The 13,818-nt window shown below is 41.8% G+C and overlaps 1 protein-coding gene across 2 annotated transcripts in view; it reads left to right on the top strand.

Moving 5' to 3' along the window:
- The window catches only part of BLOC1S1 (biogenesis of lysosomal organelles complex 1 subunit 1), a 43,449-nt gene extending 38,564 nt beyond the window's left edge, over positions 1 to 4,885 (top strand). For both annotated transcript variants that reach the window (XM_073614014.1, XM_073614015.1), the window contains 2 exons: positions 400 to 532; positions 4,308 to 4,885. In XM_073614014.1, coding sequence (XP_073470115.1) covers positions 400 to 532; positions 4,308 to 4,418 — 244 coding nt within the window. In that variant the 3' untranslated portion in view covers positions 4,419 to 4,885. The remainder of the gene's footprint in view (positions 1 to 399; positions 533 to 4,307) is intronic.
- The last annotated feature ends 8,933 nt before the right edge of the window (positions 4,886 to 13,818 follow it).

Below are 13,818 nucleotides of genomic sequence, written 5' to 3'. Positions count from 1 at the left end.
TACATTTTAAAAGTGACGGTTGTGTATCAGGGTGGACATTGATTTTTTTTTTTACTGCACATACAGTTGCTTAAAGCTCTCTGTTGCTTCAGTAGACAGATGCTTCCGTGCTTCCTGCACATTACTGCCTCATTCAGCATTGGACCTCCATTGAGAGATCAACAGGAGTTGCCTGATCCCCTTGTGCTGCCCATTAATGAAACTTTGATAGTTGTAGGAGGGAAATAAATCCAGCAGAGGGAGCCCTTGTATTCCCAGAGACATAGGAGGCTGCTAGGTATTTTTATATGCTGATAGTTTAGCAACATATCAAGTATCTGTGTAGGTGTGTACTACTTCATTGAGTGAGTCACAGCATCATTATGTTTTCATTTTTTCTTTTATTTCTTATTTGTTTAGGGTGGCACAGGCATATGTTAATCAAAGAAAGCTTGACCATGAAGTGAAGACCCTGCAGATACAGGCTGCACAGTTTGCAAAGCAGACAACACAGTGGATTGGTTTGGTGGAAAACTTCAATCAGGCTCTGAAGGTGAGTTCTCACTCAAACGATGAAACCTTTAGATAACCCTTGTAGCGTACATGACTTAAAGAGAAACTGTAATGGCTCGAGACCGGAAACTTTCACACCCGTTCCTGCCCAGCCCATTTTTCAGTTTCAGCTCTGTCATGCTTTGACAATTTACTGAGGCATCTAACCCTGCACCCAAATTACATTTCTATCATGTTTTAAGACAGAGCTTTCTTTTGGTGGTATTCAATCACCATTTTTTGCTATATAAAGGGAAAAATACCATTTTTTCTTTTTCCAAACACAAAATGACAAAAAATTGCAACTTTAAAAACTTCACCATGCCTCTTACTAAATGCATTGCACGGTCTACTTTCCAAAAAGGAGTAATTTGAGGAGTAGTTGTACGATCCTGGCAGTTTAGGGCCGTAAGAAATGACAGGCAGTTATTAGGACTTATCAGTCTTCAAATATATAAATATATAATCTATCTCTCGTATAAGCCGAGTTTTTTAGCCTGAAAAACCCTGCCTCGGCTTATACTCGAGTGAATGTCAATTTAAAAAAAAAAGTGGAGGTGAAAAAGGGGCGGGGCCATCCTGCTGGGTGCCGCTCATGAATCGGCTCGGTGCCCCTGTCGGTTTCCCCTCCCTCCCATGCTGTGTGTCCAGCCGCATACCGATGTCCCGCCTCCTAGACCGCCTCTTGTGATAGACAGCACAGTGATCCAGTGCTAGGAATCATTGTGCCGTGTGTCATATGATAGGAAGCGGGACATCGTTACCACGGCTGCACGGCGATACAGATCTGACACAGCGGGACATCGTGACATCTACCAAGAACTGGTAATGCTGTATTTCATGGGCACTGATGGGCTGTATTTCATGGGCACTGATGGGCTGTATATAATGAGCAATTTACAGCCCACCAGTGCCCATGAAATACAGCCTGCCAGTGCCCATCATATACTGCTGCATTTCCCACCCTAGGCTTATACTCGAGTCAATAAGTTTTTCTTTTTTTTTTTTGTGGTAAAATTAGGTGCCTCGGCTTATATTTGGGTCGGCCTATACGCGAGTATATACGGTGTGTGTGTGTATATATGTATGTGTGTGTATATATGTATGTGTGTGTGTGTGTATGTATATGTGTGTGTGTGTGTATGTATATGTGTATATATATATATATATATATATGTATGTTGTTAAAATGATTAACAAAAATATTTTTACAGCATAGGCCTATTGTTAGGCTACATTCACACTAGTGATTAAGGCCAATGCGAATTGTAGCGAAAAATCTTTTGTGTATAGCTGCGGATCAGAGCAGCTAGGTGCATTTGTCGGCTGAGGAAAAAGCACAAGCTCCATACGAAGTGTAGCGTGTATCAATTTTTTAATGTGGATAAAAGCCTGTTACTCACAAGAGTAAGAATATCATGAGCTTAGAGTACTGCAGATCATAAGCATCATTGGAACGGGGCATCGGGATGTCCTCTGTGGCTGGGTTTGCGGAGGGATGTCACCGGTGGATTCCGGCGTGTCCTAAAACCGTGGAATGCACAGTGAGCCGATGGTGATGTCACTTCCCGCATGTGATGTAATGACGTAGGCGATGCGTTTGCGGATAATGTGCTCCTTCAGGCCTTGTCAGTGGCATTTTGGAAGAGTGCTTATAAGGATAAAGTGGCGGCCGCAGGGTCCTAAACTCCGGCGGCAGCCAGGGTCATATAATCAATATAACATCAGCGCTGAATCATATGAGTAAAAGCACAATCTCAAACAATACAAATCTGGATATAAATACAGACAGTGTGTATGTATGTATATGTGTGTATATATTAATTATATCTTCTTGTCATGAGGAACCAACAATACTGAAGGACACCATATGTTTACCTGCTTCAAAAGATTTATCCAGGAACAACACAAATGGCCAGGGGGATGGATTTTGGATACATATGAATAGTACCTGGATTCAAGCTATATGAAGACAATTTTTTTTTTTTTTTTTTAAGGAAAATACTTACCTTGGTTGTATCCGTCAAGACCTTAAGGGTCCCAGGTCATATATATGGGAGGATATACCTGAGTGAGAAACATAATGAAATGAATTAGGCCTCATGCACACAGGGCTTTTAGCAGTAGCAGACGTTTTTTTATATATATTTTTTTGCAGCTTAAAAACGCCTCTCCATGTTGTTCTATGTGTCCATGCACACACAGGCTTTTAGGAGCTGTAGGTGGCATAGGCATTTTCAAGCTGTAAAAAAACCCAGGGCCAGCGCGTTCTGAGGACCTGCGTTAGAGCTGTAAAAATGTCTGACGCTGGTAAAAGCTGCTAAACATGGCTCAACGCTGGATACAGCCGCGTTAAGCCTCGTCAAGCGTTTTTTTTTTTTTTTACCCCTACTCATTCACCCAAAAAAAGCGTTAAAAATAAAAACAGTGCACAGGGTTTTGACAAAGTAATTTTATTTAAGCAGCTCCGGCATCTTCTTTCTTCTTTCTTCTTTCAATTTCTTCTCCCTTCGGCGATGTCTTCATCCTCTGGTTCTTCTCCCTCCGCTGATGTCTTCTCCCGCTGTTGGTTCTCCTCTCTCTGCTGTCTTCTTCCGCTGTTGGTTCTCCTCTCTCCGCTGTCTTCTCCCGCTGCCAGTTTTCCCCTCTGCGCTGTCTTCCCCCGCTGCTGGGTCTCCTCTATCTCATCTGTCTTCTCCCTCTGTTCTTCCTCCGATGTTCTCCCAACGCTCTCTCCCGCTATAATGCTGGGTCCGCCGCGTGCCATTACTTATATAGCCATGAGGCGGGGCCACCCATTGGCGTCATTCAGAGGCCCCCACCCCTTGTAACGCTACCGTCCGGGGCATGATGGGGCGGTGATGTCACAAGGAAGCGGGGCCTCCGGATGATGTCACCAGGTGGCCTTGCCCCATGGCTATATAAGACCATGGCTAGTGGCCATGACATACAGGGATATCAGAGCAGCCACAGCAGTACAATGTCACTGTGGTGACACTGTACTACTCTGGGGTTCCCCTTAAAATCCATACCAGATCCGAAAGGGCCCACACTGTTTTTTGTTTTGTTTTTTTTTCGTTTTTGTTTTGTTTTTCCCCTTAATTTTTATTGCCGGCAATTGCTTTGCTTCCTCCATTGTTAAGGACGCGACAGCCAGCTTGCCAGCCCACTCCTTGACAACCAGCTATACACTGTTGTCAAGGATGCCGGCAGACTGCTGGCTAAGAAAAATGCTAGAAACTGGTGCTTAACAGTGGTTGACAGCGTTTAGGAGCTGTCAGCTTTTTCTTTTCTGCTGGAAAATCACTCCCAAAACACAAAGCGTTTTTTTTTGGTTCCTTGAAAAACGCTTCTAGCCTAAAATAGTGTGCATGGACACACAGGATAACGCTATTTGCTTCTAGTGGCAGAAAAAAAACGCTCAAAGCCGCTACTAGATGCTTAAAAATAAGCTAGTGTGCATGAAGCCTAAATGTTTCCTGTGGTACAGGAAGATAAATGGTCCGCTCACACATTTCAACATATCCTGATATTACATGGATGGTTAGTTATCTTGTGATAATATTGTTACCTAACGATGGTTCTTTAAAAAGTGACAATTAACAGGAAGTATATCTGGTACTCTATAGTAAGTAACAAAAAAAAAAAAAAACATTTTTGAACAAAAGTATACACAAGGATGATGCCATGTGCTTTTTATGGTGGCATTCATATCGGGTAAATCAAAGCTGTCCTATCCAGACCAACCATATTGTATTTTTTTTTTTTCTTTGTAGGAGATTGGTGATGTGGAGAACTGGGCTCGAAGCATTGAAAAGGACATGAGGATAATTGCTACTGCTTTGGAGTATATGTATAAAGGCCAGCTGCAACCCTCTGCCTCCTGAGCTTCCACAGTGAATTCTGGGAATCCGGATATGAGACGTTAACCTCACAAGTGTTTCTTGAATGCGAAAAGTCCTGAAATGTTGGCTGTTCCTTGGTGAAAGTGAGGATTATAGACTAACACTGTGCAGTGTACAGAAAATCATTATTTTGGCAGCCTGCAGTTATTGATTATAATGCTAACTAGGTTTCATAATGCCTCCTAAATACGGTACAGGGCACTGAAGCAGATATACAGCTTGGCATTCGGGTTCCTTTTGATGGAATTGACAGTTTAAAATGGACATCTGAGGGTTAACCCGGTTGCATCTCATGAACATTAAAGAGTATATTTTATACATTGCAACAAGATTTTTAATGCATTAGCAAACATTGATAAAATTCTTTACATTTAAGTTCATCTCTTTCCCTTATAATTAAAGACTTTAAATGCTTTTGAAGCTTGAAAATAATAAACAGCCTTGCTATATGTTGTGCAATATCCATACTCTGTAAAGGAATTATTTTTTCACATTGTACAAATGTAAGAAAATTGAAGTCTTACATTATAAGGTTTGTGCACACGGGCTTGGTTGAATCTTTCAACAGTTTCGCTGCCGGAGGCATTTTTTTTTTCTGCACACGTTTGAAAAAATAATTTTAGGCCAGAGGATTTCATAAAACCTCCATTATATATTTTCTGAAAGCAGACACCCTAGAGAATAAAATGGTGTTCATTCCAACTTTGTCTCACAATTTTAGTGCAACGGTTCGCAAAATGCACAATTTCAGTAATAAATACACTAAAGTTAATTTTATGACACACAAACAATATATTGCCCAACTTTTTTGGTAAAAATCTAAAAGATGAAGTTGCGGCGAGTAAATGGATACACAACATGTCAAACCTTAAATGTGTGAAACCGCAACAAACTTTGGTACTCTATATTTTCCATAGGCAACACTTTAAAAGCCCCTACAGGTCATCAGTTTGGAGTTAACTGTGAATACTGGGTCTAGAATTATTGATCTCACTCAGGTGTTTGCATATGTAATGTAATCAATGTTTTCACATGTAAACTTCCCTGATGCATGCTTTTACGTTTTGATGTGTGCCAAAAGTCCCCTATGTGATGCATTTTTGGTGGCAGGGTCACTTTATTGAGACATCAGTCCTCCAATTAAACAAATGTAGTGCAAATTGCACTGCATTTGTTTCTTCCCCAGTCCGTGTGTTTTTTACACGTTGCTTCTAGGTCAGTAACAGGAAGGGGAGATCACTGAACAAAGGACAAACTGGGTAGATGTTACCGGGGTGTGTGGACTATGAGTGTGGTTTGTCTGTTGCAGTGACAGGCGGGATTGAATCTGGGAGACTCAAATACACCACCTCCTATAAGTATGACAGAACAAAGTATACCCAAAGAGCACAGAATTGGAGTTTAAAGGTGCAGATAAATCCATCAAAAGCAAAATTTGCAAAAAATTGAAAATTTTATTACATAGATTTTATAAAGTTTAGGCCATAACAACCCAATGGTCGAGGTACACACAGTGGGATTGCTCTACATGTTTTACCACAAACGTGGCTTCTTCAGGAGATTTTGTAGAACCTTGTTTAATATTTGCCACCTTTTCAAAAATGGTCTTGATTCCAAATGATCCCCTAGACCAGTGTTGGCGAACCTTGGCACCCCGGATATTTTGGAACTACATTTCCCATGATGCTCATGCACTCTGCAGTGTAGTTGAGCATCATGGGAAATGTAGTTCCAAAACATCTGGGGTGCCAAGGTTCGCCATCACTGCCCTAGACCCATCAAAAGGTTTTATGGTGAACGTCTGTGCCAAAAAAGAGGAAAAAAACAGCATGCCCTATATTAGCACCTAGTTTTCCAGGTGATCGATCAATATTTCAATCTTTTCCCGTGTATAAACCTCTTCTCATGCCAGTAGATTTATAAGGTAATTACGCCATCTGAGCACTTCCCTCTTTTATAGTTTAACACTGTTCCTTGGCTCAGGGTCCGCAGGACACCTCTTTAACCAGTGAAAATTGACAAGAATTTTCTTTCAATCTTTCACAAGGGTTAAACCCTTTTTAACAGGTTAAGAGCCTCTCTAGCAACAGTGTGGCCATCATATAAAATACATTTATGTTTTTGGTTGTAACATGACTGTGGAAAATTTCAAGGGGTATGAATATTTTTTTCAAGGCACTGTATGGTGATACCACGTGTGAGATTTTTCCACAGCCTGGCCACATACAGAGGCCCAACATACAGGGAGCACCGTCGGGTGTTCTAGGGACATACATTTCAAATCTAATTTGACTACCCATTACACTTTTGTGAGGCACTGATGTGGCATGGATGAAGCATAGATGAGCCATGGATAAGGCACGTATGGATGAGCCATGGATGGTTGGATGGATGAGCCATGGGTCGAGCCCAGATGAAGCATGGATGGATGAGCACAGATTAGCGCTGTGGGAACTTCAGATCCAGCTCACAGCACTGATCTGATTTTATAAATTGTTTTTTATAGTATCTATGTAATAAAATGGGTGGAGCTTTGCACAATCATGTGAAATTTAAAAGTGACAATGGCTGTGGGGTAGATGAACCCCTGCATGCTGTTGCAGGAGGGGGTAGGGGGTCCCATTTAAAGCATGTTACACCCTGAATACTAGTGTAACATAAAGGCCAACTCCACCCTTTGCATTAAGTCTTTTGCTGCCACTGCTATAATTGGTGGCAGTACAGGCTTTTACACACAAAAGCAAGTTTTAGGGAATTAAACTAAAAAGAAAAAAATATATATATTTTTTTTTAACAGAAAAAGTATGTTTATTGTACGAACCAGTAAATACATATCAATTGTACAACCCAGCAAGTAAGGCATAGTATATTGGTATAGAAAAGAGATATGTGAAAAAAAGAGTATCACAATAGATAACAACCTATGACAAAAAAAATGATACGCTTTTTTTTTTGTATATGCAATATGAACATATAAAAGGTAATCATACCCATAATAATAGCATCAAAAGATAAAAGGAAAAAAAGCTTCAGTGCCCTGGGGACCAAGAAGAGAAACCTATGACTTTTTGTGACAAAAAATACTATGGAGCTCCAATACCTGGACCGAATCAAGTACAAAGATCCTCACACTCCCTAATAGGGACCTATCCCTGAAGAAGTCTGTCCCTCACCAGCTGCTGCAGTGCAAGTCCTGGGTCATCTAGCCATGGCAGTCACATAGAGAAGAATTTTCTAATTCTCTATGTTGATATGTTAGCTTTTCATGTATGAGCATTGTATTCACTTGTTCCACTCATTGCTGCCTGGTAGGCACATGAGAAACAATCCAATATCGGGTAATCCGTTTACGAGCGGTATATAACAAGTGTAACACCGCAGTGTGGGCATATGGACTCAGGGATTCCTCCTCCAAGGCACCAAACAGGCAAATAATGGGATATCTCGAAATCATAAATACTTGTGATATTGTGTCAAAGACCTCAGTCCAATAACGGAAAGCTTGGGACATCTTCATAATCTTGTTCACTCCTAGCCCCCCGTCTATGCAGTTGGACCAGCGTTCTATAAGCTTGTGTACAGTATTAAATCTATATCAGAGGGTTTTTGAGAGGCCAACACTGAGACTAAAAAGGCATATGACAAAGTTCCCAGGTCTTCCCAGCAATCGCACCCAGGTCTTTCTCCCATCCCTTTCTAAAATAATTTAATCCTCTTGCCCCTACATTCACATGCATATGTAAACTCCTGTGTGATGTGCACATATGTATGAAAACAACAATGATTGTGCAACAAATACTTGGTGTCACCACACACACCAAAGTGAGAGCAATAATTCTAGGGTCTTCATTTATGGTTAACAGTGATGACCTGTAAAGGGTACCAAAGTTTGTCACTGTGTCACCGGCATGCACGATTTAAAGGCTTGACTTGTTCAGTATCTTTTAACTCGCCACAACCTCATCTTTTATAATTTACCAAAAAATTGGTAATATAGTGTGTGTGCACTAAACTTAACTTTTAGTGTATATTATTATTAATTTTTTTTTACTAAAACCAGTTTAATCAGTTGCAGTAATATGTGACATAAAAAAATGCAACTACAACCATTTTGCTCTCCAGGGTCTCTGCTTTCAGTAAATATATAATATTATGCTAATCTTCAGGCCTACAAAAAAAAAAGATAATGCAAAAACAGCTTTGGCAGCAAAAGGTTTAAATTACTATCCATTTCCACTTTAGAAATGTTAACCGCAGAAAATGGTAGAAGTACTTACTGTTGCTTTATACAAGTTGCTTGCAGATTTCAAGTATTGCCGAAGGTTACTAAAGGCTGCTAGAAGCTTGTTTAACCACTTACCGACCAGGCCATAGCCGAATTACAGCTACAGCGCAGTCGGACGTCCTCCCAGAATCACGCTCCCGTGTGCCCCCTGGGACGCGCACTCAGGATTCTCTCTGACCGTCGGGTCTCCCAGACCCAGCGTGTCACGGATCGGGGTAAAGGGCCAATGACAGCGGTCCTTTACCACGTGATCACGCCATCCAATGATGGCGTGATTGCTTGTAAGTAAACCGGAGCTTGTCTGGTTTGGCTTCTCACACCGATCGGTACAGTGTGTGAGGAGAGGGAGAGAGCTGGGTGCAGCAGTGCTGTGGGCTGGATCTGAAGTTCCCACAGCGCTGATTTGTGCTCATCCATCCTTGGCTCATACATATCTCATACATCTATGCGTGCTCCATCCATGGCTTATCCATGCTTCATCTGTGCTCCATGCGTGCTCGACCCATGGCTCATCTATCCATGGCTCATCCATCCATCCGTGCTTCATCCATGGCTCATCTGTGCTCCACCCATGGCTCATTCATGCTCATCCGTGCCACATCAGTTCTCATCTGTGCCACATCAGTGATCATCCATGCCACATCAGTACTCATGCGTGCCACATCAGTTCTCATCAATGCCACATCAGTGATCATCCATGCAACATAATTTCTTATCCGTGCCACATCCATGCCACTACAGTGCCCATCAGTGCCTCACAAAAGTGTAATGGGTAGTCAAATTAGATTTGAAATGTATGTCCCTAGAACACTCAATGGTGCTCCCTGTATGTTGGGCCTCTGTATGTGGCCAGGCTGTGGAAAAATCTCACACGTGGTATCGCCATACAGTGCCTTGAAAAAATATTCATACCCCTTGAAATTTTCCACAGTCATGTTACAACCAAAATGTAAATGTATTTTGTTGGGATTGTATGCGATAGACCAACACAAAGTGGCACATAATTGTCAAGTGGAAGGAAAATGATAAATGGTTTTCAACATTTTTTACAAATAAATATGTGAAAAGCGTGACGGGCATTTGTATTCAGCCCCCCTGAGTCAATACTTTGTAGAACCCCCTGTCGCTGCAATTACAGCTGCAAGTCTTTTTTAGGATGTCTCTACAAGCTTTGCACACTCAGAGAGTGACATTTTGCCCATTCTTCTTTGCAAAATAGCTCAAGCTCTGTCAGATTGGATGGAAAGTGTCTGTGAATAGCAATTTTCAAGTCTTGCCTCAGATTCTCAATTGGATTTAGGTCTGGACTTTGACTGGGCCATTCTAACACATGAATATGCTTTGATCTAAACTATTCCATTGTAGCTCTGGCTGTATGTTTAGGGTCATTGTCCTGCTGGAAGGTGAACCTCCGCCCCAGTCTCAGATCTTTTGCAGACTCTTAACAGGTTTCCTTCTAAGATTGCCCTGTATTTGGCTCTATCCATCTTCCCAGTCCCTGCTGAAGAAAAGCATCCCCGCAACATGATGCTGCCACCACCATGTTTCTTGGTGGGGATGGTGTGTTCAGGGTGATGTGCAGTGTTAGTTTTCAGCCACACATAGCATTTTGCTTTTCAGCCAAAAGTTCATTTTTGGTCTCATCTGACCAGAGCACCTTCTTCCACATGTTTGCTGTGTCCCTTACATGGCTTCTTGCAAACTGCAAGCGGGACATCTTATGGCTTTCTTTCAACAATGGCTTTCTTCTTGCCACTATTCCATAAAGGCTAGATTTGTGGAGTTCATAACTAATAGTTGTCCTGTGGACAGATTCTCCCACCTGAGCTGTGGATCTCTGCAGCTCCTCCAGAGTTACCATGGGCCTCTTGGCTGCTTCTCTGATTAATGCTCACCTTGCCCGGCCAGTCAGTTTAGGTGGACAACCATGTCTTGATAGGTTTGCAGTTGTGCCATACGCTTTCTATTTTCAGATGATGGATTGAACAGTGCTCCATGGGGTGTTCAAAGCTTGGGATATTTTTCTATAACCTAACCCTGCTTTAAACTTTATCCCTGACCTGTCTGGTGTGTTCCTTGGCCTTCATGATGCTGTCTGTTCACTAAGGTTCTCTAACAAACCTCTGAGGGCTTTACAGAACAGCTGTATTTATACTGAGGTTAAATTACACACAGGCAGACTCTATTTACTAATTAGGTGACTTCTGAAGACAATTGGTTTCACTAGATTTTAGTTAGGGGTATTGGAGTAAAGCGGGCTGAAAAATAATGCACGCCACACTTTTCAGATATTTATTTGTAAAAAAAAATTGAAAACCATCATTTTCCTTCCACTTCACAATCACAGTATCTCACAAAAGTTGTAAATATTTTATTATATCTTTTCATGTGACATCACTGAAGAAATGACTCTTTATTACAATGTAAAGTAGTGAGTGTACAGCTTGTATAACACTGTAAATTTTCTGTCCCCTCAAAATAACTTAACACGCAGCCATTAATGTCTAAACCGCTGGCAACAAAAGTGAATACACCCCTAAGTGAAAATGTCCAAATTGGGCCCCGTTAGCCATTTTCCCTCCCCGGTGTCATGTGACTCGTTAGTGTTACAAGGTCTCAGGTGTAAATGGGGAGCAGGTGTGTTAAATTTGGTGTTATCGCTCTCACTCTCTCATACTGGTCACTGGAAGTTCAACATGGCACCTCATGGCAAAGAACTCTCTGAGGATCTGAAAAAAATAATTGTTGCTCCACCTAAAGCTAGTCTAGGCTATAAGAAGATTGCCAAGTCTCTGAAACTGAGCTGCAGCACTGTGGCCAAGACCATACAGCGGTTTAGCAGGACAGGTTCCACTCAGAACAGGCCTCGCCATGGTCGACCAAAGAAGTTGAGTGCACATGCTCAGCGTCATATCCAGAGGTTGTCTTTGGGTAATAGATGTATGAGTGCTGCCAGCATTGCTGCAGAGGTTGAAGTGGTGGGGGGTCAGCCTGTCAGTGCTCAGACCATATGCCACATACTGCATTAAATTGGTCTGCATGGCTGCCATCCCAGAAGGAAGCCTCTTCTAAAGCTGATGCACAAAAAAGCCTGCAAACAGTTTGCTGAAGACAAGACTAAGGACATGAATTACTGGAACCATGTCCTGTTGTCTGATGAGAACAAGTTAAACTTATTTGGTTCAGATGGTGTCAAGCGTGTGTGGCAGCAATCAGGTGAGGAGTAAAAAGGCAAGTATGTCTTGCCTACAGTCGAGCATGGTGGTGGGAATGTCATGGTCTGGGGCTGCATGAGTGCTGCCAGCACTGGGGAGCTACAGTTCATTGAGGGAACCATGAATGCCAACATGTACTGTGACATACTGAAGCAGAGCATGATCCCCTCCCTTCAGAGACTGGGCCGCAGGGCAGTATTCCAACATAATAAAGACCCCAAACGCACCTCCAAGACGACCACTGCCTTGCTAAAGAAACTGAGGGTAAAGGTGATGGACTGGCCAAGCAGGTCTCCAGACCTAAACCCTATTGAGCATCTGTGGAGCATCCTCAAATGGAATGTGGAGGAGCGCAAGATTTCTCTAACATCAGTCAGCTCCGTGATGTCGTCTTGGAGGAGTGGAAGAGGCCTCCAGTGGCAACCTGTGAAGCTCTGGTAAACTCAATGCCCAAGAGGGTTAAAACAATGCTGGAAAATAATATTGACACTTTGGGCCCAATTTGGACATTTTCACTTAAGGGTGTACTCACTTTTGTTGCCAGCAGTTTAGACATTAATGGCTGCGTGTTGAGTTATTTTGAGGGGACAGCAAATTTACATTGTTATACAAGCTGTACACTCACTACTTTACATTGTAGCAAAGTGTAATTTCTTCAGTGTTGTCACATGAAAAGATGTAATAAAATATTTACAAAAATGTGAGGGGTGTACTCACTTTTATGAGATACTGTATGTGCCACTTTGTGTTGGTCTATCACATAAAATCCCAATAAAATACATTTACGTTTTTGGTTGTAACAAAATGACAAAATGTAGAAAATTTCAAGGGGTATGAATACTTTTTTAAGGCACTGTACTCAGGAGGAGTAGCAGAATATATTTTGGGGTGTCATTTTTGCTATGTACATGCTATGTGTTAGAAATATCTTATAAATGGACAACTTTGTGTAATAAAAAAAAAATGCATTTTTATTTTCTTTCCACATTTTCCCAAAACTTCCAAAAAAAAATACATGTTAAAAAGACTCATGCCTCAAAGATTATACATTGGGGTGTCTACTTTCCAAAATGGGGTCATTTTTTAGAGCTCCTAATGAGCTCCTAATGTCGGAGCGTTTGTCGTACCAGTGTGAACCCAGCCTCAAGAAATTACATAGGCCATCAGTACATGTAATACATACAATAATTTACACTGATTTGGGTTATTTTTTACCAAAGATATGTAGCAGTATACATTTTGGCCAAAAATTATGAAGAAAAATTACTAATTTGCTAAATTTTATAACAGAAATTAAGAAAAATTCATTTTTTTTTTTTACAGAATTTTCAGGTACAGTGCAAAAGATAAAAAACCCAGAGGTGATCAAATACCACCAAAAGAAAGCTCTATTTGTGTGAATAAAGGACAAAACTTCATATGGGTACAATGTTGCATGACTGAGTAATTGTCATTCAAAATGTGAGAGCACTGTAAGCTAAAAATTGGTCTGGTTAGGAAGGGGGTTTAACCTCCCTGGCGGTTTTCCCGAGTGTGGCTCGGGGTTAAAATTCAGTACCATTAGCAGTAACCCCGAGCCACACTCGGGATCGCATTGCAGGATCCTGGGGCGGCGTTACTTACCTTGTCCCCGGGATCCTGCGATGTCCCCCGCAGTGTCCGAGGGCTCCGTCCTCCTCCGAAGCCTCTCCGTGCCAGGCTCCGTTCCCTGCGAGCGGCGCGACGCACGGGGGCGGAGCCTGGCGGCAAATTCAAAAAACTGTCAAAATCATAACACATACAGTACTGTAATCTTACAGATTACAGTACTGTATGAAATGATTTCACATCCCTTTTGTCCCCAGTGCTCTGGCCCATGCCCTGCATGCAGTTTTACATGATA

This window comes from Aquarana catesbeiana, linkage group LG02, assembly GCF_042186555.1.
Source record: "Aquarana catesbeiana isolate 2022-GZ linkage group LG02, ASM4218655v1, whole genome shotgun sequence".
Classification (NCBI taxonomy): Eukaryota; Metazoa; Chordata; class Amphibia; order Anura; family Ranidae; genus Aquarana; species Aquarana catesbeiana.
The sequence above is the reverse complement of the archived record's forward strand: the minus strand, read 5'-3'. Positions and strand labels throughout refer to the sequence as shown.